The 25553-nt window shown below is 41.4% G+C and overlaps 1 protein-coding gene across 4 annotated transcripts in view; it reads left to right on the forward strand.

Annotated features, from left to right (window-relative positions):
* CENPJ (centromere protein J) overlaps nt 1–25553 on the forward strand; it is a 110470-nt gene that overhangs the window by 57773 nt on the left and 27144 nt on the right. For 3 of the 4 annotated variants that reach the window (XM_059684162.1, XM_059684165.1, XM_059684163.1), the window contains 3 exons: nt 437–602; nt 10901–11143; nt 15515–15599. In XM_059684162.1, the coding sequence (XP_059540145.1) occupies nt 437–602; nt 10901–11143; nt 15515–15599 (494 nt within the window). The remainder of the gene's footprint in view (nt 1–436; nt 603–10900; nt 11144–15514; nt 15600–25553) is intronic. The other variant, XM_059684164.1, reaches the window with a different exon arrangement.

Genomic DNA, 25553 nt, shown 5'->3' on the forward strand with positions numbered 1-25553 from the left:
TGGTGAACAGGGAACCGGAGGTAGATGGCAGTGGGGAGCGGGGCAGGCTGCTGGCAGCTGGGGAAGATGGCCCTGATTGCAGGCCAGGCCTAGGGACCATACTTGTGACGAATTTCGTGCACCAGGCCTCTAGTGTTCCATATATTTTACTTATTCTATTTTCTGTCTCCTAGCAGATATAAGAGGCTTCACAGGAGTAAGGATGTTTAGTTATTCCACCATGGTTCCTCCAGTGTACTTGATTGGTAGCAGGTGCCCAGTAGGTGCTTGTAGGAAGGGTGCTATGGATTGAAAATGGATTCACCAAGATTCCGGCTCCTCATTACCAGGCTGTTCCTGGTGTTTCATTTTGGTGCCACATGTGGATTATTATATTTACTGAGATGGTTGGTCCCTTTAGATAATCTCCTTAAATAACATGGTTTGATCATTTTAGGAAAGAAATCACAGACTTTGAACAACAGAAAGCAAATGAATTGACTCGAATAAAAGAGTTTAAGAAGGAGGAAATGAGGAAGCTACAAAATAAACGCAAAGTTTTTGAAAAGTATACTACAGTTGCAAGAACTTTTCCAGATAAAAAGGAACGTGAAGAAATACAGGTATACCAATACTTATATACTCATATAAATTAGTCAAGATTTCAGTTTTTGTAAGACTCTTAGGATTATTTGATATGTCAGAGAGATATTGGGTATCAATTTATTAGTCATCTATTGACTCAACAAATTATCTATCTGAGACACTGCATCAGGAACATCTTTTGTAGTCTGGCTTTTAAAGAGTAAAATCTTCTCTTATTAAAGGTTTCCAAACAAACAGAAAGAGTATACAAATGACATGAATGAATTAATAAGCCAGGAGTTGGAAGTTCACTGTTGTAATGTTGTGTTAATTTGTTTGACTTACCACACAACAAATACTGTTAAGTTTTGTTCATTTTTAATAAGGCCCATATACTGAATAGGTGTTTATTTTTAAAACTTATAAACTGATAGGCCAAATTATCAGTCCTTTTTATTTCAAAGTTAGAAATGGACATGATTAGAGGAATGTAGTACTTAAAAAGAACTAATTCACTTCTAGCTAAACCATAGAAAAATAATGGAAGTGAATATATTCATGACAGTGGCATAGGCAAAGATTTCCAAGAGAAGACAAAGAAATAAGTATAAAAGAAAAAAATGGATATATTGGACTTCATTAAAAGAAAAACTTAATTTACCAAGAGAAAAAATTTAAATGTCTATCTCTTGCTTATGCATAAAGTGCAAACTCATCTTCCATGTCCATATTTTATTATTATTATTATACTAGAGGTACGGTGCACAAAATCATGCATTGGGGGGGGGGGTGTCCCTCAGCCTGGCCTGCACCCTCTTGCAATCTGCGACTGCTGGCTCCTAACTGCTCACCTGCCTGCCTGCCTGATTGCCCCTAACCACTCTGCCTGCCTGCCTGATCGCCCCTAACTGCCTCTGCCTCGCCCCCCACCACTGCAGCTTCGTCTGGAATAATGTTTGGAAGGTTGTTTGGCTGTCCAGTCTAATTAGCATATTATGCTTTTATTATTATAGATATATAATTCTTTATTATAAGTATTACATATGTCCCTTTTTTTCCTCCATTGACTCCCTCCAGCCTGCCCCCACCTTCCTGCCCCAGGCCTTCAGCACCCTATTGTCTGTGTCCATGCATGTCCATATTTTAAATACCAGTATTTTATAGCTCTGTCTTTTGATTTCTTTCTTTCTGTAGTATACCATCTTTGAACAATCTTTTCTGCACACCTATAGCTTAAGTTATCACATGCCATGTTGATTAGGGTCTTTAATCTGATATTTTTACTTTTGTGGGGAGAAACACATGCCATCTTTTGGTTAATGCTTGGTTTATTAAATCTGATAGACTTTAACAATCTATTAAATTTATTATTTCAAAAAAGTATCTACAGTGAAATCTCTCTCTCACCCTTGCTCAGGCACTCAATTTTCCTCTTTTGATACAACCAATGTTACCAATCTCTTGTATCTTTCTGGAGGAATTCTAAGCAAATGCATATATATTGCTAAGTTTAAAAAAATTAATGGAAGTATATTGAAATCATTTGTATCTTAACAGAAAGAACATCCTCGTTCTTTATTTTACCATTGAATAGAATTGCATTATATGGATGTGCCATAATTTACTTAACTAAACATTTATGTTGTTTCTGTTTTTTCTCTCTATTAAGAGTATTGTCTTGAATGACCTTGTACACAAGCACTTCACAATCATTCTTCGAGATAGTCATTTAGCACATGGTTATTGAATACCTGTGATATAGAAGGCATGTGCTGGGAATATAGGAGTGAACAAAACAAATTCATCCTTGCCCCCATATATCTTACATACTCAACTATATCTGTAGGGTAAATTCCTGGAAGTGAATTTCTAGGTTAAAGAGGGGTGGTAATGTACATTCATAAATATTGCCAGATTATCTACACTAATAAAAGAGAAACATGGTAATTGGCGTACGACCGCTACCCTTCCCATTGGCAAATCAGTGAGATATGCAAATTAACTGTCAGCCAAGATGGCGACCCAGCAGCCAGGCAGCTTAAACTGAACACGAGGCTTGCTTGCTTCAGTGATGGCGTACTCCAACGTTCCCCGCCTGCCGCTGCAGGCCTCTGAGCCGGCAGTTTGAAACATAGTAACATATAGAAGCTAAAAAAAACTCCAGAAACCTGCTTTCAGCGAGCCGGGATCTCAGAGCTGGAGTTGATACAGAGTTTCAATTGTAGAACACAAACAATTCTGGGCCCGAGGGTTTCTGCTTTCCCAGCAGCAGAGGCCGCAGAGCTGGAGCCACAGCTAAAGCTGGCCCAGAATAAAAAAAGAAAAAAAGGAGCGGTTGGGAGCTTCAGTCACCCGACAGCCTGAAAACAGCCCTCAGCCCCTCACCCAGGCTGGCCAGGCACCCCAGTGGGGACCCACACCCTGATCCAGGACACCCTTCAGGGCAAACCAGCCGGCCCCCACCCATGCACCAGGCCTCTATTCTATATAGTAAAAGGGTAATATGCCTCCCAGCACCGGGATCAGTGTGACAGCGGACAGCGCACAAACCTCCTGATCGGCCCTGCTCTGTGTGTGACAGGGTGCGGCACCTCCCTCCCCCCGCCCCCCACACGGGCCCTGCTCTGTGTGTGACGGGTAGAGCCATAACCTCCCCATCGGCCCTGTCCTGAGTGTGACAGTGGTGGCGCCCCAACCCCCTGATTGGCCCTGCCCTGTGGGTGATAGAGGGCGGTGCCCCAACCCGCTGATCCGCCCTGCTCTGTGTGTGACGGGACGGTGCCACAACTCCCCTATCGGCCCTACTCTGTGAGTGACAGGGGGGAGCTCCTCAACCCCCCGATGGGCCCTATTCTGTGCGTGACAGGGGGGAGCTTCCCAACCCCCCTGATGGGCCCTGCTCTGTGCGTGACAGGGGGCAGCGCCCCAACCCCTTGATTGGCCCTGCTTTGTGCGTGACGGGGTGGCGCCGCAACCTCCCCATCGACCCTGCCTTGAGTGTGACAGGGGGTGGTGCCCCAACCCCCCAATTGGCCCTACCCTGAGCGTGACTGAGGGTGGCATCGCAACCTCCCGATCCGCACTGCTCTGTGCATGACAGGGGGCGGCGCCCCAACTCCCCAATCGGCCCTGCTCTGAGCCCGACCAGGGGCTGCACCTAGGGATTGGGCCTGCCCTCTGCCACCCGGGAGCAGGCCTAAGCCAGCAGGTCGTTATCTCCCGAGGGGTCCCAGACTTCGATAGGGCACAGGCTGGGCTGAGGGACCCTCCCTCCCCCCCGAGTGCACAAATTTTTGTGCACCGAGCCTCTAGTCTCTTCATAAATATCGTTTCAAGTTTTAATTCTAGCAATTATTAAGAACTAGAGGCCTGGGGCACAGAATTTGTGCACAGGGGTGGGGGGAGGGTGTGCACTCTCTCATAATCTGGGACCCCTCGGGGGATGTCTGACTCACAACCCGGGACCACTGGCTTATAACCGCTCACCTGCCTGCCTGCCTGCCTGACCACCCCTATCCACTGTGCCTGCCTGCCTGATCACCCCTAACCACTCTGCCTGCCTGCGCCTGCCTGATCACCTCTAACCACTCTGCTTGCCTGCCTGATCACCCCTAATCACTCTGCCTGCCTGATCGCCCCTAACTGCTCACCTGCCTGCCTGATCGCCCCTAACTGCTCACCTGCCTGCCTGATCGCCCCTAACTGCTCACCGGCCTGCCTGATCACCCCTAGCCGCCTCTGCCTTGGCCCCCACTGCCGCCGCTTCGTCTGGAAGGACATCTGGAATGACGTCTGGAAGATCGTTTGGCTGTCTGGTCTAATTAGCATATTATTCTTTTATTATTATAGATTTTTTTTGCTGTTTAGATTAAAAATAGATATTAAACTTATTTGAATTTCTTTTTAAAATCTATAACCTAGATCATGGGTCCTCAAACTACGGCCCACAGGCCACATGCAACTACAAATATTGTATTTGTTCCTGTTTTGTTTTTTTACTTCAAAATAAGGTATGTGTAGTGTGCATAGGAATTTGTTCATAGATTTTTTAAAATTTTTTTTAAAAGGTTTTTTAAAAAAAATACATATTTTATTAATTTTTTACAGAGAGGAAGGGAGAGAGATAGAGAGTTAGAAACATCGATGAGAGAGAAACATCGATAAGCCGCCTCTTGCACATCTCCCACTGGAGATGTGCCCGCAACCCAGGTACATGCCCTTGACCGGAATTGAACCTGGGACCCATCAGTCTGCAGGCCGATGCTCTATCCACTGAGCCAAACCGGTTTCGGCAGTTTTTTTATTATTATTATTATTAAATCTTTATTGTTCAGATTATTAGATTTGTTCCTCTTTTTTCCCCCCAAATAACTTCCCTCCTCCCAGTTCCCGCCCCACCCTCCACCCTCACTCGCCACCCACTGTCCTCATCCATAGGTGCACAAGTTTTGTCCAGTCTCTTCCCGCATCTCCCACACCCCTTTCCCCCCCCAAGAATAGTCAGTCCATTCCCTATCTATGCCCCTGATTCTATTATACTGACCAGTTCATTCTGTTCATCAGATTATTTATTCACTTGATTCTTAGATTCACTTGTTGGTAGATGCATATTTGTTGTTCATAATTTGTATCTTTACCTTTCTCTTCTTCTTCCTCTTCTTAAAGGATACCTTTCAGCATTTCATATAATACTGGTTTGGTGGTGATGAACTCCTTTAGCTTTTCCTTATCTGTGAAGCTCTTTATCTGACCTTCCGTTCTGAATGATAGCTTTGCTGGATAAAGTAATCTTGGTTGTAGGTTCTTGGTATTCATCACTTTGAATATTTCTTGCCACTCCCTTCTGGCCTGCAAAGTTTCTGTTGAGAAATCAGCTGACAGTCGTATGGGTATTCCCTTGTAGGTAACTGGGTTTCTTTCTCTTGCTGCTTTTAAGATTCTCTCTTTGTCTTTTGCTCTTGGCATTTTAATTATGATGTGTCTTGGTGTGGTCCTCTTTGGATTCCTTTTGTTTGGGGTTCTCTGTGCTTCTTGGACCTGTAAGTCTATTTCTTTCACCAGGTGGGGGAAGTTTTCTGTCATTATTTCTTCAAATAGGTTTTCAATATCTTGGTCTCTCTCATCTTCTGGCACCCCTATAATTCTGATGTTGGTACGCTTGAAGCTGTCCCAGAGGCTCCTTACACTATCTTCTTATTTTCAGATTCTTTTTTCATTTTGCTTTCCCGGTTGGGTGTTTTTTGCTTCTTCGCGTTTTGAATCTTTGACTTGATTCTTGCGCTCCTCTGGTCTGCTGTTGGGAGTCTGTATAATATTCTTTATTTCAGTCAGTGTATGCTTAATTTCTAGTTGGTTCTTTATCACAACATCGAGGGTCTCATTTAGATTTCTTGAGGATCTCACTACATTTATCGGCAGTTTTTAGAAAATTATTGAAAGACCTTAAAAGTGTGGTTTTGAGCTCTTTATCTTCCATTTCTGACATTTTCGTCCTGTTTCTTTGTCTCCGCATTTTTTTATGTTTTCTTGGTGCACCCCCTAGTGGTCTTTGTGTGCAGTCTTGTTGTAGTTAAGCCTTGATTGTTGTAGGTAATACTAGAGGGGATTTGAGCTCCAGGCCAAGTGGCTGTGAGAATCAGCCGTGTCTGCAGTGAGAGAACTTCTGTCCTCTAGGGCGGTGCTAATCTAGCCTTTGCCTGAGGCTATCTGGCAAATGGCTCTGTGCAGGGCTGGGGCAGGGGGCGTGTCCCAGGGGATCAACAGGGCGGGCGGGCTGAGCGAGCAGTTATGGCTGCTCTCAGTCCCGTCCCAGGGGACTCTGCCTCTCAGAGTCCCCCCAACTGCTGCAAACCTCAGAGAGAAAGCTGCCTTCGAGTTCTGACCGAAGCTAGACAGTCCCACTTATCCCGTTTGAGTCTGGGTCCCTAGAGACTTGCCCGGATCTGGAGCTCAGAGTCTGAGACTCCCTCCCGATTGAAACAGACAATCGCGCCCTCAGCCGCCAGCCCTCTCCGCACGCACTCCGCACCTTAGTATTTGACTTCAGCACTGCGCCTCCTCCGAGTCTCGGTATGCTATTCTCTTTCCTCCTAGTTGTAGAACTTCCACTCAGCCAGCCTTCCTGTGGTTCTGGATGATGTCCGTTCTGTCTTTTAGTTGTATTTTTGAAGTGGTTGTTCGAGTCAGCAAACTCCGGTGTTAACCTATGCCACCATCTTGGTTTTCCTGTTCATAGTTTTTTAAAACTATAGTCCGGCCCTCCAGCGGTCTGAGGGACAGTGAACTGGCCCCTTATTTAAAAAGTGTGAGGACCCCTGATCTAGATTATAGATTATTTTTATAATCTATAATAATACAAATTTATCATGAGGTTTTGTGAATACATCAAAATACTTTATTAAAATATTTTTAATTTACTAATTTGAGTGAGAGACATATATCAAGTTGTTGTTCCACTTATTTAGGCATTTATTGGTTCCTTCTTGTATGTGCCCTGACCAGAGATTGAACCTTCAACCTTGGCATATTGGGACGACACCCTAATGAATTGAGCTTTCAGGCCTGGGCCACTTCAAATACTTTAAACAGTAGTTAAAATCCAATTCAACTATCAGAAAATTTTTCACTAAATTTAAAACCATAATCTATTCTAAAATATCTGCATAATGGGCTTGTCATTTCATATTTACTGTTCCTGAGTTTCCCAGGAGTAGAGTGATACTTGGATACCTTGCTATGTTATAAAAATCTTAAGAGACTCATAAGGAAAATAACAACACCACCCTTCTTAGACCACCCAAGATTATAAACTTGATTCCCCCCACTTTCCCCTCTGTCATAGCTGAGATTTCTTCTTCCAGTGTGATTCAAACCATAGCAAATGAGCTTTATTTTAGTTCTACTTACTTTGATGAGAGTAACACATAGTTTTTACTTTATTATGACCTGGTGCCTTTCCTGCAAACAATTTATCCTCTTATTCTCTAAGCCTGTTCTTTCCAGGCTGCTAGTCATTAGCCATATGTGGCTATTTAAGTTAAATGAAATTAAATAAAATGAAAAATTCAGTTTTTCAATAAAACTAAAAATTCAGTTTTTCAGTGACGTTAGTCACATTTCAAGTGCTCAGTAGCTGTTACGTGACTGGTAGCTGTCACATTGCCCAGTGCAGGTCCAGGACACATCCATCATTACAGAAAGTTCTGGACAGTGTTGATGTAGAGGCCTCATTTCCTGGAGAGTTGGTGAGTTAGCTTTTCTCTTTAAGACATTAGACAATTTCATAATTTTGCAACCTTTTTTTTGAACTTTCTTTCTGCTTTGTTAGTGTTGATTTAAGTATTGGAACCGTTTCAAAAGACTTGATATTATGTTTAACCATGGGTGTTCATTATTTCTTTTGGTTGTGGGTACAGTTCCTTGTTTTTCTTAAACTATGGCTCATTCATAGTTTCCCATATTTATCCTTTCTGCCTCTACAATGTAGTTACATACTTTAAAAACAGGTATATACTTAAATCAAAAACAAATATATATTTATTGATATGCTTTCACTTATTAAGTCATTAAAAGATTAAAGAGATGGTATAAACATATTCAGAGATAATGTGGATTTGGTTCTAGACCACCTCGATAAAGTGAATATTGCAAATCCCATGAATATTTTGGTTTTCCTTTGCATATAAAAGTTATGTTTACACTATATTATAATCTAGCATTATGTCTAAAAAACTATGTACATACCTTAATTAGAGAATAACATTATTGCCCCAAATGCTAACCAGCCTTCGGTGAACCATTATCTTTTTGCTGGTAGAGCTTCTTGCCTCAGTGTTTATGGCAGCTGACTGATCAGTGTGGTGGTTGCTGGAGTTTGAGGTGGCTGTGGCAATTTCTTAAAATAAGACAACAATGAAGTTTGCTGTGTTGACTGATTCTTTCACAAATGATTTACCTTTAGCATGCGATGCTGTTTGATAGCATTTTACCCACAGTAAAACTTCTTTCAAAATTGAAATCCATTCTTTCAAACCCTGTCACTGCTTTATCAACTAAGTTGATATAATATTCTAAATCCTTTGTTGTCATTTTCACAGTTTCTTCACCAAGAGTAGATTCCATCTCAAGAAACTACTCTCTTTGCTCTTCATCTGTTAAAGTTTTACCATGAATTTGTAGCAATTCAGTTACATCTAGACTCCACTTCTAATTCTAGTTCTCTTGCTATTTCCATATCTACAGTTACTTCCTCCACTGAAGTCTTGACCCCCTCAAAATCATCCATGAGGGTTGGAATCAATTTCTTCCAAACTCTTGTTAATGTTTTGATCTCTTCCCATGAATCATGAATGTTTGTAATGGCATTTAGAAAGGTGAATCCTTTCTAGAAGGTTTTCAATTTATAGTTTGCCGACCGCTGGCCTAGACCCATCAGAGGAATCACTATCTATGGCAGCTATAGCCTTATGAAATGTGTTTCTTAATTAGTAAGACTTGAAAGTCAAAATTACTCCTTGATCCAGGGGCTGCAGAATGGATGTTGTTAGCAGGCATGAAAACAACATTACTCTTGTACATCTCCATCAGAGCTCTTGGGTGACCAAATGCATTGTCAATGAACAGTAATGTTTTGAAAAGAATCTTTTTATCTGAACAGTAGTCTCAACAGTGGGCTTAAAATAATCGGTAAACTATGTTGTAAACAGATATGCTGTCATCCAGACTTTATTGTTCCACTTATAGAGCACAGGCAGAGTAGATTTTGCATAATTGTTAAGGGCCTTAGGATTATCAGAATGGTAAGTGGACAGTGGTTTCAACTTAAAGTCACCAGCTGCATTAGCCCCTAACGAGAGTCAGCCTGTCCTTGGAAGGTTTGAAGCTGGGCATTGACTTCTCCTCGCTAGCTATGAAAGTCTAGATGGCATTTTCTTCCAATATAAGGCTGTTTTGTCTACATTGAAAATCTGTTATTGAGTGTAACCACCTTCATTAATTATCTTAGCTAGATCTTCTGGATAACTTGCTGCGGCTTCTAGATCAGCACTTGCTACTTCACCTTGAACTTTTATGTTATGGACATGGCTTATTTCCTTCAACTTCATGAACCAACCTCTCGTAGCTTCAGACTTTTCTTCTAAGCTTCCTCGCCTCTCTCAGCCTTCACAGAATTGAAGAGTTAAGAGTCTTTCTTGGATTAGGCTTTGAGGGAATGTTGTGGCTGGTTTGATCTTCTATCCAGACCACTATAACTTTCTTCATGTCAACAATAGGCTGTTTCATTTTCTTATCATTCATGTATTCACTGGAGCAGCACTTTATTGGCTATTGTGAAGTTTATATGAGCATGGATGGATGTCAGATTGTCCGTGTGTGTTAATGAGGTGTGTGTTAGTGAGTTAGGATTCTCACTGCCTTCAGTCTCATATCTGAACAGGTTCTCAGGTGGGTGGTAGGGAATGCTTCCTGCTTCTGTCCATACTCCTTTCCTCAGCTTCAAGTCACTTCCTATGAGTTGCACCTACGTATTCCATGTAGCTAGCTGACTATCTCTCCTTAGTTCTGACGTTGATCTTTATTTCTCTTTATACAGTTGCAGATAGCTTCTAGACATTTCCAGGAGTTTCTTCACTTGTATCATTTAGTCCATCTAAAACAACTCATTTTCTTAAAACCTGTTTCTTATAAATTCCCAATAGGATCAGTTTTCAGTGTTGGTAGTTTTGAATTTGAATCTTTTTTCTTCCCTTTACCTCATCTATCTTCCTTTAGTTAGTAATTAATTCCTATTTATTTTTTCTTCAACAGATAACCCCCGTTTATCTCTTCTATTTCAATGAATATCTTTTTTAAAAATATATTTTTATTGATTTTAGAGAGGAAGGGAGAGTCGGAGAAAGAGATAGAAACATCAGTGATGAGAGAGAATCATCAGTCAGCTGCCTCCTGCATGCCCCCTACTGGGATTGAGCCCGTAACCTGGGCATGTGCCCTTGACCGGAACCAAACCCGGGACCATTCAGTCTGTGTAGGCCGACGCTCTATCCACTGACCCAAATTAGTATCTTTATTATCTCAAGGTCACATTATTTCAGTGAACTCTTAAGTGGTGTCTGCCGCCTCCTCCTGATTCCTGGAATTAATTTTGCTGATGGTATGAAGTGAGGCTCTAGCCTGAACCCCTATTCCCTTTCCTGAAAATCCCAGTTTTATTGAAATGTGATTAACGGAGCCTTCTCTTTTCTGTTCTCTGTACTAGGTTAGCTAGTCTGTATTTTTTCTTGCATTGTTTTAATTCTACTAATGTTTTTTTTTGGGGGGGGTGTGGGGTTGGCAGGCTTTGAAACAGCAGGTAACAGATTTACAGGAAGATTTGAAAAGAAAGGAAGCAAAATGGTCAAGTACACATGGCCGTCTTAGAAGCCAGATAGAAATGTTGGTCAAAGAGAACACAGACCTCCGGGAAGAAATAAAAGTGATGGAGAGATTCCGACTCGATGCTTGGAAGAAAGTGGAAGCCGCTGAGGGCAGCATCAAGATGGGTCAGTGCAGGACTACCATGAAGAAAGAGGGGTCCATGGTAGGTTTGGAGACCAGTCGGCCTTGTCAAGTTAGGGGGAGATGTTAAATATTTGAGCAGTCAGATTCCTACCGACAGAAAGCACAAGGGCAGTTTCCAGGGCTGCTGGGAGAGAGTGAGGGGTTAGTGTTTATTAGGAACAGCATTTCAGTTTTGCAAGTTGAAGAGAGTTCTGTGAATGAATGGTGGTGATGGTTGCAAGACAGTGTGAATGTACTTAATACCACTGACCTGTGCACTTTAACATGGTTAAGATGGTAACTATCGCCCTGTCTGGTGTGACTCAGTGGCTGGAGCATTGTCCGGTGCACCAAAGGGTCGAGGGTTCAAAGGCGTGTACCTGGATTGCAGGTTTGATCCCAGGTCCCAGTCAGGGCACTTGTGGGAGGCAACCACTGGATGTGTCTCTCTCATATTGATATTTCTCTGTATCTCTCCTTTCTTTCTTTTTCTCTCCCTTCTGCCTCCCTTCCATTCTCTAAAAATCAATGGAAAAAATATCCTCCAATGAGGATTAACAACAACAAAATGATGGTAAATATTATGCCATATATATTTAACCATAGTTAAAAAAATAATTTTGAGCATTGCTATAGAGATAGTTTTCAAATTCATTTGTATAATTCTTATAAGGGGATTATAATAAGCAGTAGGCAGACAGTGTCAGTTAAAACAGGCCAAGGGAAGTGTTTGCAGAGAGTCACATGCGTATGACCCTTTTAAATCAAGTTATTGGTGTTTCATTCATCTCTGTTTACAACTCTGGTTTGCCAGGCACTGCTTTTAGGCACTGCAGATAAAGCAATGAACAAAACAGGCAAATGTCCTTGCCCTCTTGAAACTTAATATTCTAGTGGCAGGAGAAAGACTATAAATAAGATAGATAAATAAAATATATGGTATGTGACATAGTGGTGGAAATGAAGGAGAAAAAGTAAGGAGAGGGGATAACTGTATGGGGTGTTGCAGTTATATGTAGGATGGCCAGGGAAGGCCTTACAGAGAAAGCAACATTTGAATAATGGCTGAAGAGGGACCTGGGTGAGAAGCAGAGCAGGCACAGGAGACCTGGACCTGGAGACTGTCTGCTTGGAGGGCCTGAGGTTGAGCAATGCCAAAGGCTGGTACTGCAGGTCTTTGAATAGTGTCATTTCATTATAAGATTGATGCTATAGGAACTTAACTCTTACTTATATCATATCAGCCTGATAAAATTGTTCTCATTACACGTCATTTCACTTAAAGTCACAGAACATATCAAAGATGTTAAGTGAGCACTTACTGTAAAGCTGGAGCAGAGAAAGTGGGGAGAATAGTAGGGGATGAAACCAGAGATATGACGAAGGGTGGTGGGTGCAGATTTCATTAGGCCTTAATAGGTTCTGTAAACACTTGGGCTTTTTCCCTGAGTGCAGTGGGAGCTCTTGCAGAGCTTTGATTGAAGGGGTGGCCTAACCCTTTATCTTAGTGTTTGGGGAAAGCATCAAAAATCTAAATTCAGGATTGATTCTAAAGAACTGACAGGTAACCTTATTCAAAATCATAAGAGCTTTAATAGAAACTTATATACATGGGTAAGGTAGCTGCTCCCAGTGGTGGCCTGCCTGGAAGAATCCACTTCCTTCTAGGACAGGGTCTCTCTCTCTTTTTTTTTTATAGGGGATTAAAAGTAAAACCATATGGTGGGTAGTCGCATAGACCACCAGCAAGAACAATGTGTTTAAGTTAACATAATAACATCAGGCAATTATCACACTCTATACATTCATTAACCTCCTTCCTGGGGACATGATGTTTATCTTTGGATGGCATTTGGCTTTCTGGGTAGTCAGCCAAGCCTCAGGCTACTGAGGGTTAAATAGAGTCCAACATTTCCCAGAGGCCTTTGCTGCTGGAGCCATATTGCATCTCTGAGTTCCCCAACACTTAGCTCACTTTACTGTAGACTTAAGAATAGACTGAGGGGGTGGCAAACTATGGGCCCAGTCAGGAACATCAAGGTGGACTATTGCAGTAATTCAGACTAGAGATGAGATGATAGTGGCTTAGACTGGGGGAGTGGCATTGGAGGGGTTGAGGAGTGGACGGGATTTATTGATGAACTGTATACGGGGTGTGGCAGCAAGAAAGTAGTTAGGAATGGCTTCCCCGTTTTGTGTAGTTTTTTTGCTTAATATAAGAATTTCAATTTGTTATTAAAGTACATAAGAAGACAACACATATTGCTCAGGTGCAGACAAGATGAGTTTGAAATGCCAGTGAGCATCAGTAATGTTTACTAGACAGTTATGCATATATCAGGGGAAGTCAGGTTTGAGGTAGAAGTTTGGGGTCATCAGAATGTATGGTAAAGCCTTGGGCTGAGATGACTGAGGCTGAAAGTGAAGAGCTCCAAATACTGAGCAGAGTAAGAAGCTGGGAGGCAAGGAGGACAAATAACCATGGAGTAGGAAGGAAAGGAGGTCCATGTGGTGTTCTGAGAGCCAAGTTGAGAAAGGCCCTCAAGGGGTACAGTGTGGCCTACAGGCATCAAAGGCTGCTGCTCAGTAAGTTGAGGACTGAAAGTTGGTCCTTGGATTTACCAAGTAGAGATGTGTCAGAGATAAAAGCCTGACTGGATAAGAGAGAATGGGGAGAAGTTTCAGAAAGAATATGAGATCTGTGTGGAAAAGTTTTGCAGTAAATGTAAAAACGGGGTAGTGGCTGTAGGGGAAATTGTTTTGTTTTTAAGACGGGAAATTAACAGGTGTTTGTATATTGGTAGAGTTGGTTTCAGTAGAGAAGGAAATGATGCAGTGATCATAAGTAAGGGACATGGGATTTAGGGAATGAATGAGTGGAGGGGCTGGTTTTGGCCAGGAGCACGGGCAGTTTGACTTCAATAACAGAAGGTCTAAGGGTCTGGACCTAGGGCTAGGTGTCTGGTGCCACTTCGTAGGAAGTTCCCTTCTGATGCTTTAACTTTCTCAGTAAAGTGGGAAGCATGATACTCTGCTGAGGGTGAGGGCAGAGAACATGGGAGAAAGTGTAAAAGAGTTGTCGAAGAGACAGGAAAGCCAAGGGACTGGGAAGTATAGTCTGAGTCCTGGGCTGTAGTGGGGGCCCATGTATGTTAGAGATCATTGTTTCCAGTGAGAATGGCTTGCATTATTTTTTTCTTGTTTTTTTTTGGTGTCAGTTGGTGGAAAGTTATGTTTTAGGAGAGGTGTGGTCATCAGGGGGAATACCACAAAGCAGAGAGAGGTGCTTAGAAGTTAACAGTATGCAGTGACCCATGAACCTGCTTAAGAAGGGCATAGGCTACCAGGTTGTGAGGGACATTGAACATATGGATAAATGACTTGTAGGACCCTGTGGGCTGTAGTCAGGAAGTGGAATTCTCCCTTCTTCCCCAAACATTTCATTATGGAAGTTTCCCAGATAGGGGCATTTGAAAACACAGTCCCATGAACACCTGACTACTCACCTAGATTGAACCACTGTTAAGGTTTGCATATTGTGTTTTTGCTGGACCATGTGAAGGTAGTTGTAGAAATCATGGCATATCACCCATATATATACTTGAACACTAAATGGCATTGGCTTTTTTAATAGACCAGGCTAGTTATTTTGTAGAATACCTCACATTCTGGATTCAAATGCTTTGAAATTGAACAGTTATTGATCATTGCAAATAGTGATAATGACTAGTTCTAGAGTTTGCCCGTGGGAGTGCGTGGCTGAGATTGGAGGGAGAGTAGGTCAGAAAAGGCAAGGAGGGGTACATGGTGGGGTGAGTACACAAGCCATGAGACTCAGAGCTTGGTGGGGGGTGGGTAGGGAGGAGAGAAAGAAATTTGCTTGGAAGCACTGATGGGGAGCAAGGAGGACACCTACTACCTCTAAATCTAGGGTTGTGAGCTCTGAGAGCGAGAAACCTCCATCTCTACAAGGGACAGTGGTGAGCATTCATCTCAGTGGGACCTAGGGCTCAGTTAGAGCAAGGCAGTGAGGGAAATGTTAACTGGAGAGGCTGAGATAAGGGAGTTTTGCTGATGGGGTAACCATGAGCTCCTACTCTCTCCTCTGGCTAGCCTGGTAATAGTCACAGAAGACTGTTTCGTTTTACATTGTCTGTTATGCCCTTAACTTGAGAAATAAATATATTTACAGAGGTGGTGTGTGTGTGTGTGTGTGTGTGTGTGTGTGTGTGTGTGTGTGTACCTGTGTGTGTGTATTCACTCTGGTCTCTAGTGATAAATGAAAACAATGTAATTGAACAAACTTAAAACATTCTCATTGCAAGCTGAGTTCTGTTAGTTTAATTCATTGTACTAATATGTAGACTAGCACTAATTTTATATTCAATTATATAATTATCTCCTACTGTAGAATTCATCAGTTCAAATTCAAAAGAGTCAAAATTCTTCAGGAACCCAGCTAGAGAAATACAAGAAAAATAATTTGCCCACACAAGGTAAGAAGCTACATGATATTTTTCTTTTTCTTTCTTTTTTTTTCTTTTTTAATTAAATCTTTATTGTTCAGATTATTACATTTGTTCCTCTTTTTTCCCCCCATAACTCCCCTCCTCCCAGTTCCCGCCCCACCTTCCACCCTCACTCCCCACCCACTGTCCTCGTCCATAGGTGCACGATTTTTGTCCAGTCCCTTTCCGCATCTCCCACACCCTTTCCCCCCCCCCAAGAATAGTCAGTCCATTCCCTTTCTATGTCCCTGATTCTATTATGATCACCAGATTATTTATTCACTTGATTCTTAGATTCACTTGTTGATAGATGCATATTTGTTGTTCATAATTTGTATCTTTACCTTTTACTTCTTCTTCCTCTTCTTAAAGGATACCTTTCAGCATTTCATATAATACTGGTTTGGTGGTGATGAACTCCTTTAGCTTTTCCTTATCTGTGAAGCTCTTTATCTGACCTTCCGTTCTGAATGATAGCTTTGCTGGATAAAGTAATCTTGGTTGTAGGTTCTTGGTATTCATCACTTTGAATATTTCTTGCCATTCCCTTCTGGCCTGCAAAGTTTCTGTTGAGAAATCAGCTGACAGTCGTATGGGTATTCCCTTGTAGGTAACTGGGTTTCTTTCTCTTGCTGCTTTTAAGATTCTCTCTTTGTCTTTTGCTCTTGGCATTTTAATTATGATGTGTCTTGGTGTGGTCCTCTTTGGATTCCTTTTGTTTGGGGTTCTCTGTGCTTCTTGGACCTGTAAGTCTATTTCTTTCACCAGGTGGGGGAAGTTTTCTGTCATTATTTCTTCAAATAGGTTTTCAATATCTTGGTCTCTCTCATCTTCTGGCACCCCTATAATTCTGATGTTGGTACGCTTGAAGCTGTCCCAGAGGCTCCTTACACTATCTTCGTATTTTCGGATTCTTTTTTCATTTTGCTTTTCCAGTTGGGTGTTTTTTGCTTCTTCGCGTTTTGAATCTTTGACTTGATTCTTGCGCTCCTCTGGTCTGCTGTTGGGTGTCTGTATATTCTTTATTTCAGTCAGTGTATGCTTAATTTCTAGTTGGTTCTTTATCACAACATCGAGGGTCTCATTAGATTTCTTGAGGATCTCACTACATTTATCGGCGGTCTCACCAGTCTTTTCGAGGGCCTTACTAAGTTTATCGGCAGCTTCTAGACAGTTCTTGAGAGACCTTAAAAGTGTGGTTTTGAGCTCTATATCTTCCATTTCTGACATTTGCGTCCTGTTTCTTTGTGTCCGCATTTTTTTTATCTTTTCTTGGTGCACCCCCTAGTGGTCTTTGTGCGCAGTCTTGTAGTTAATCCTTGATTGTTGTCGGTAATACCAGGGGTGATTTGACCTCCAGGCTAACTGGCTATGAGAGTCAGCTGTGTTTGCAGTGGGAGAGCTTCTGTGCTGGATCTCTAGGGCGGTGCTAATCTAGCGTTTGCCTGAGGCTATCCGGCAAATGGTTCTGTGCAGGGCTTGGGCGGGGCGGGTCCCAGGGGATCAACAGGGCGGGCAGAGCGAGCAGTTATGGCTGCTCTCAGTTCCGTCCCTAGGGGCTCTGCCTCTCAGAGTCCCAGCAACTGCTGCAAACCTCGGAGAGAAAGCTGCCTTGGAGTTCCGACCGAAGCCAGACAGTCCCGCTTCTCCCGTTTGAGTCTGGGTCCCCAGAGACTCGCCCGGATCTGGAGCTCAGAGTCTGAAACTCCCTCCTGATTGAAAACAACAACCGTGCCCTCCGCCGCCAGCCCGCTCCGCGCGCACACTCCGCACCTAAGTATTTCACTTCAGCACTGCGCCTCCTCTGAGTCTGGGTGTGATATTCTCTTTCCTCCTAGTTGTAGAATTTCCACTCAGCCAGCCTTCCTGTGGTTCTGGATGATGTCTGTTCTGTCCTTTAGTTATATCTCTGAAGTGGTTGTTCGAGACAGCAATCTCCGGCGTTAACCTATGCCGCCATCTTGGTTTCTCCTACATGATCTTTTTAGAAGACATTTCAGGAATTTAAAAAATAGAAAATTAATCTACCTTAAGAAATAAAATACCATAATTTTAATTGAAGCCTCCTGTGTATCCTACTCCCCCCTTAATTTCCACCTTGACAGCATTCTCGTACTGGTTTCTCATTCTTTTACTATATTGTGTCCATAAATCAATATAGTATTGATTTTGTACTTTATGTATTCCTCTGCAATTTGTTTTTCTCTCTCCATATTTTAAGACTTACCACATTAATATATATAAACTGTAGTTTATTGATTATAATAGCTATACAGAATCCACTTGTATTTGCCAGTCAGGTTTTCCTGTTGATGGGCATTCATGTTTCATCCAGTATGTCAGTAGTATGAATAGGGCTGCAGAAAGCCTTTTTTTAAAAAATTAAATTTATTGGGGTGGTTTCAGGTATAGATTTCTATGACATAAGATCTACATATTGCATTGTGCCCCCACAATCCAAAGTCAAGTCATTTTCCATCACTATATATTAGGCACCATTCATTGCCCCTATTGCCTCCCCTCTTCCCTCTGACAACTACCACACTGCTGTTTGTGTCCACAAGTTTCAGTTTTATATCCCACATATAAATGAAATCATATGGTTCTTAGCTTTTTCTGACTGACTTATGTCATTAGCATATTCTCAAGATCCATCCCTGTTGTTGCAAATGGCAGTATTTCATCTTATGGCTGAGTAGTATTTCATTGTATATATGTATCACATCTTCTTTATCCAGTACTCTACCAAAGGACACTTTGGTTGTCTCCATGTCTTGGCCACCATGAATAATGGACATAGAGTTATACACACACACACACACACACTCCACACTTATATATATATCTTTGTGAATACATGTTTTCGATTTTTTTGGATATATACCCAGGAGAGGGATTGCTGGGTCCTATGGTGGTAACTCTATTCTTAATTATTTGAGGAATCACCACACTGTTTTCTATAGTGGCTGTACCAGTCTACATTCCTACCAGCAGTGAATGAGGGTTCCCCTTTCTCCACCACCTCTCCAACATTTGTTCTTACTTGTTGATAATAGCCATTCTAACAGGTGTAGTTTTGATTTGCATATCCCTAATTGCCAGTGAGGTTGAACATCTTTTCATATGTCTATTGGCTGTTCCATATGTCTTCTTGGGAGAGGTGTCTGGTCAGGTCCTCTGCCCATCTTTTAATTGGATTGTTTGTTTGGTGTTGAGTTGTATGAGTTCTTTACATATTTTGGATATTAAACCTTTGTCAGAGCTTTTCCTTTTTAAATATATTTTATTGATTTTTTACAGAGAGGAAGGGAGAGAGATAGTTAGAAACATCGATGAGAGAGACATCGATCAGCTGCCTCCTGCACATCTCCTACTGGGGATGTGCCTGCAACCCAGGTACATGCCCTTGACCGGAATTGAACCCGGGACCCTTTAGTCCGCAGGCCGACGCTCTATCCACTGAGCCAAACCGGTTCGGCAGAGCTTTTTCTTTTTAATTTTGTTTTATTGCTTAAAGTATTACAAAGAGTATTACATTATTACATATGTCTCCTTCCCCCCCCCCCCCTTGACATTCCCCTGGCCTCCCCTACCCCCCAGTGTCTTATGTCCATTAGTTATGCTTATATGCATGCATACAAGTCCTTCGGTTGATCTCTTACCCCCCCTCCTGCCCCCCAACCCTCCCCAGCCTTCCCGCTGTAGTTTGACAGTCTGTTCGATGCTGCTCTGCCTCTGTATCTATTTTTGTTCATCAGTTTATAATAGTCTTTATTATCCACAAATGAGTGAGATCATGTGGTATTTTTCTTTCATTGACTGGCTTATTTCACTTAGCATAATGCTCTCCAGTTCCATCCATGCTGTTCTTTATCAGAGCTTTTGTTTGCAAATATAATCTTCCATTCTGTTGGCTGTCTCTTGGTTTTGTTGTCAGATTCTTTTGTTGTGCAGAAGTTTTTTAGTTTGATATAGTCCCATTCATTTATTTTTGCCTTCCCTTGCTTTTCGGGTCAAGTTTATAAAATGTTCTCTATGACCACTGTCCATAAGTTTAGTACCTATGTTTACTTCTGTTATTTATTGTTCCAGATCTTATATTTAGGTCTTTGATCCATTTTGAATTGATTTTTGTACATGCTGACAAACTGTAATGTTTCATTCTTTTGCATGTGGCTTTCCAATTTTCCCAGCATCATTTATTGAAGAGGCTTTCTTTATTCTATTGTGTATTTCTGGCTCCTTTGCTGGAAATTATCTGCCCATATACGTGTGGTTTTATATCTGGGTTCTCAATTCTGTTTCATTGATCCGTGTATCTGTTTTTCTGCCAATACCATGCTGTTTTAATTGTCGTAGCTCTGAAGTATAATTTAAAGTCAGGTAGTGTGATACTTCTGGCTTCATTCTTTTGTCTCAGGATTGCTTTGGCTATTCAGGATGTTTTGTGAATCCATACAAATTTGATGAGTTTGTTCTATTCCTTTAAAAAATGACATCATTGCATGGAACAACCAATGAGATTTTGATGGGGATTGCATTAAATTTGTATATTGCTTTGGGTAGTATAGACATTTTAACTATGTTGATTCTTCCAATCCATGAACATGGGATATTTTTCCATTTTGTTGTATTTTTCAGTCTTCTTTAATAATGCTTTGTAGTTTTTAGTATATAGGTCTTTCATGTCCTTTGTTAAGTTTATTCCTAGGTAATTTATTCTTTTGGTTGCAATTGCAAAGGGAATTTTTTTTCATTTCTTTTTCTACCATTTTGTTGTTAGTATATAGGAAGGCATTGGATTTTATATTTTTCCTCACCTGAAGTTATTTTTTCCATTGATTTTTAGAGAGTGGAAGAGAGAGAGAGAAACATTGATGTGAGAGACACACATTGATTGGTTGTTTCCCACACACACTCTAACTGGACCTAGGGATCGAACCTGCAACCCAGGTATGTGCCCTTGATCAGAAAGCAAACCAAAGACCCTTTGGTGTGCCAGATGACACTCTAACCACTGGGAAATACCAGCCAAGTCAGCATTGGCATTTTTTATGTTTATTTAGTATCCTTCAACTTACTGTATTTGTTTGTTTCTAATAGTTTTTTAGTTTTTTTTGTAGAGTCTTTAGGGTTTTCTGTGTACAGAATCATGACATCTGCAAAAAGTGACATTTTCACTTCTGCGTTCCCAATTTGGATGCCTTTTAGTTCTTTCTCTTGCCTTATTGCTCTGGCTAGGAACTATGTTGAGTAAGAGTGGTAAGAGTGGGCATCCTTGTCTTGTTCCTGATTTTAGAGGAAAAGCTTTCAGTTTTCTGCCATTGAGTATAATATTGGCTGAGGGTTTATCATATATAGCCTTTACTATGTTGAGGTACTTTCCTTCTATTCCTATTTTATTGAATGTTTTAGTCATAAATGGATTTTGTATCTTATCAAATGCATTTTCTGCATCTATTGATAAGATCACATGATTTTTATCTTTTCTTTTGTTAATGTGTTGTATTATATTGATTGATTTGTGTATGATAAACTATCCTTGTGCCCCTGGAATAAACCCCCTCTTGATTGTGATGTATTATTTTTTTTTTTGATGCATAGTTGTATTCAATTTGGTAGTATTTTGTTTAGGATTTTTGCATCTGTATTCATCAGAGATAGTGGTCCATTGTTTTCTTTTTGTGTGTATTATCCTTGCCAGGTTTAGGTTTCAGGCTTATGTTGGCCTCATTAAATGTTTTAGGACTCTAGCCAGTGTGGCTCAATTGGTTGGGTATCGTCCCATGCACCAAAAGGTTGCCAGTTTGATTCCCTGTCTGGGCACATGCCCAGGGTGCAGGTTTGATCCCCAGTGGAAGGCGTGGCATGCAGGAGGCAGCAGATCGATGTTTCACTCTCACATCGATGCCTCTCTATCCCTCTCCCTCCCTCTCTCAAAATCAATTTAAAAATAAAAATATACTAATGAGATGTGTTAGGAAGTATTGCCTCTTCTTCAGTGTTTTGGAAGAGTTTGAGAAGGATAAGTTTTAAATCTCTTTGAATGTTTGGTAGAATGCATTGGTGAAACCATCGAGTCCTGAACTTTTATTTTTGGGGAGGTTTTTGTTGTTGTTGTTAATGCTCACCTGAGGATTTGTCCCCTCCATTGATTTTTAGAGAGAGAATTGGAAGTTAGGTTGTTCACTTGGGATTTCTCTTGTTTCTTGAGACAGGCCTATAATGACTACTGCTTTCACTGCATCCCAGAAGTTTTGATATGTTGTATTGTCATTCTCATTTGTCTCCTACATCTTTTGACTTACCTTTATTTCTTCTTTGATCCAGTCAATTTTTAGTAGTATATTGTTTAATCTCCACATATTTGTGGGTTTCTTTACTTCCTTTTTGCAGTTGATTTCTAATTTTTAAGGCATCATGGTCAGAGAATATGCTTGATATAATTTCAGTCTTGAATTTGTTGAGGCTACTTGTGTGACCCAACATATGGTCTCTCTTTGAGAATGTTCCTTGTGTACTGGAAAAGAATGTATAATTTGATGTTCTTGGATGAAAGGCTCTGTAAATGTCAATTTTGTCCATTTGGTTCAGTGTGTCATTTAATGCCAATATTTCTTTTTAAAAATTTTAAAATACTTATTCTTGAGAGTATTAAAGATGTCCTTCTCCCGCCCCCCCCCATAGTCCCCCTCCACCAGGTTCTGCCCCTGCCCTAGGCCTTCACCCCCCTATTGTCTGTGTCCATAGGTAATGCATATATGCATATAAGTTCTTTGGTTAATCTCTTCCCATTCCTCCCTTCCCTCTGCGATTCGTCAGTCTGTTTCATGTTTCCATGCCTCTGGTTCTGTTTTATTCATCAGTTTATTTTATTCATTAGATTCCTTGTTCATTTATTTTGATTTTTAGATTCAGTAGTTGATAGATAAGTATTGCCATTTTGTTTATATCTTTCTTCTTCTTCTTCCCCCTCCTCCTCCTCCTCCTCTTCCTTATCCTCCTCTTCCTCTTCTTAAAGAATACCCTTCAACATTTCATGTATTACTGGTTTGGTGGTGATGAACTCCTTTAACTTTTCCTTGTTTCTGAAGCTCTTTATCTGACCTTCAATTCAAATGATAGCTTTGCTGGGTAGAGTAATCTTGGTTGTAGGTCCTTGCTATTCATCACTTTGAATATTTCTTGCTACTCCCTTCAGGCCTGCAAAGATTCTGTTGAGAAATCAGCTGACAGTCATATGGGTACTCCCTTGTAGGTAACTAATTGCTTTTCCCTTACAGCTTTTAAGATTCTCTTTGTCTTTATCCCTTGTCATTTTAATTATGTCTTGGTGTGGGCCTCTTTGGGTTCCTTTTCTTTGGGACTCTGAGCTTCCTGGACTTGTAAGTCTATTTCTTTCACCAGGTAGGGGAAGTTTTCTGTCATTATTTCTTCAAATAGGTTTTCAATATCTTGTTTTTTCTCTTCTCCTTCTGGCACCCCCATAATGCAAATATTGGTACACTTGAAGTTGTCCCAGACATTCTTTACACTATCTTCATATTTTCGGATTCTTTTTTCTTTTTGCTCTTATGATTGGGTGTTTTTTGCTTCCTTATGTTCAAAATCATTGATTTGATTCTCAGATTACTCTTATTATTGAATCCCTGTAAATTACTCTTTTAAATTTTTTTTTTTTATTTTTTGTTTAAACCTCACCCAAGGATATTTTTCCATTGATTTTTAGAGAGAGTGGAAGGGAGGGGGAGAGACAGAGAGAAATATCCATATGAGAGAGACACATTGATTGGTTGCCTCCCACATGTGCTCCAACCAGGGCCAGGATGGAGTCGGCAACCAAGCTACGTGCCCTTGGCTAGAATCAAACCTGGGACCGTTCAGTCCATGGGCTGACGCTCTACCCACTGAGCAAAACCAGCGAGGGCCCTGTAAATTATTCTTTATTTTAGTTAGTGTATGCTTAATTTATGACTGGTCCTTTTTCATGTCTTTGTTCTCACTAAGGTTTTTGAAATTCTCACTAAGATCCTTGAAAGTCTCACTAAGATCCTTGAAGCTCTCAAGATCCTTGAGCAACCTTATAACCATTGTTTTGAACTCGTATATAATAGTTTGCTTGCTTCCATTTTATTTAGTTTTCTTTCTGGAGATTTCTTCTGTTCTTTCATTTGTGACGTTTCTTTGTCTCTGCATTTTGGCTGCTTCCCTGTGTTTGTTTCTATTTGTTAGGTAGAGCTGCAATGTCTCTTGGAATTGTTAGAGTGGCCTTCTGTAGTAGGTGTCCTGTAGGGCCCAGTGGCTCAGCATCCCAGTCACCTGAGCTGGGCACTCTAGGGGTGCACCTGTGTGGGCTGTGTACACAGTCATGTAGTTGAGACTTGCTGTTGTGTCACTGGAAGGAATTGACCTCTAGGCCAATTGGCTGTGAGGACCAGTTGCAACTACAGTGAAAGAGCTGCTGTGCAGGAGACACTTCTATGGAGCAGGACTTGCTTCAAGTGGGGCTTTGAGTCTGCCCCTTGAGTGTGCTGTTTGTGGATGTGTAAAATTGTAATATGGTATGGTCTAAAGTTGTCCACTGGGTGCACTGGCCTGGGACCTTCCGGGAGGTGCAAAGTCAAGCACTGACTGGGGCCATCTGTAGGTGGCTGCTACTTGTATTAGGTTTGGAAGTGCCCAGTCAAGGTCCAACTGTGAAGCAAGGCAGGGTGGTGCTAGTCCCGGGTCTTGGGCTATTTATTTATTTATTTATTTATTTAAAAAAATCTTTATTGTTGATTGGACCTATTATTGATAGGTATGGGGCATGCTGAAACCAGTTGCTGCTTATTTGAGAGATTTTAGGAACATCTGAAGCTTGAGCCAGAACAGGCCATTCATATGGAAAAGATGCTGCAAACAGCTTGGGTGGGGCTGCAAATTGAATAGGGCGGGGTCTCAGGGAATCACCTGAGTCCAATCAGGGTGGGGCAAACAGTGTGAGCCAATCTGATGGAAACTTAGACATGGCTGCCATCAGCTCTGCAATGGGAGGGGGTCTTAACATAGGAACAAAGACCCTCATAAGCACCCCTGTCTGGGAGAAAGATGCCCCCGAGTTTTTGCTCCTGTGCCAGACAATCCAGTTCTTCCTTGTGTGTTCCTGGATTTCCCCCTTGCTGCTGCTCCAGCGCTGGAGCTCAGAGGGATCGAGTCTGAGTAAGTCTGTGCACTGGCCCTTTAAGAGGAACTGCTGGGACTCCAACAGCCTCTGTGTCACTCAGCCATAGTCCCTGCTGGTTTTTACATCCCGAAGTTATGGGAACTTCTCTTCCCAGCTCTGGAATCTTGGGCTGGAGGTCTGGTGTGGGGCTGGGATCCCTTGCTCCTCATGAGAGGCCTCCACAATGGAGATATCCCTCCTGATTAAAAAATGCCACATACGGGTGTTGGACCAGCCTGTTCCAAAACTTCACTCCTGCCAGTCTCGATGTACTTCCTTTCTTTCTTCTCTAGCTGTAGGACTTCATCCAGCCAGATTTCAGGCAGTTCTGAATGATGGTTCTGTATGTTAGTTGTAATTTTGATGTTGTTGTGGGAGAGGTGAGTACCAATGTTCACCTATACCTCTTTCTTTGTTCCTCTCCCAGTATTTCTTTATTGATTTTTTGTTTGGGTGATCTATCTAGAACTGTCAATGGAGTATTAACGTCCCCAACTATGATTGTGTTTTGATTTGTTTCTTCCTTTAGTTCTGTGAGTAGTTGCTTTACACATTTCGGTGATTTGGTGCCTATATATTACATTAAGAAGTGTTATATCTTCTTGATTTAGTGTGCCATTTATTATTATAAAATGTCCATCTTTTACTCTTGTTTATCTTTGTTATCTTGAAATCTATTTTGTCAGATAGATGTATGGCTACACCTGTGGATGTTATTTGCTTGGAGAATAATTTTT

Source organism: Myotis daubentonii, chromosome 2, assembly GCF_963259705.1.
Source record: "Myotis daubentonii chromosome 2, mMyoDau2.1, whole genome shotgun sequence".
In the NCBI taxonomy this organism is placed as follows: Eukaryota; Metazoa; Chordata; class Mammalia; order Chiroptera; family Vespertilionidae; genus Myotis; species Myotis daubentonii.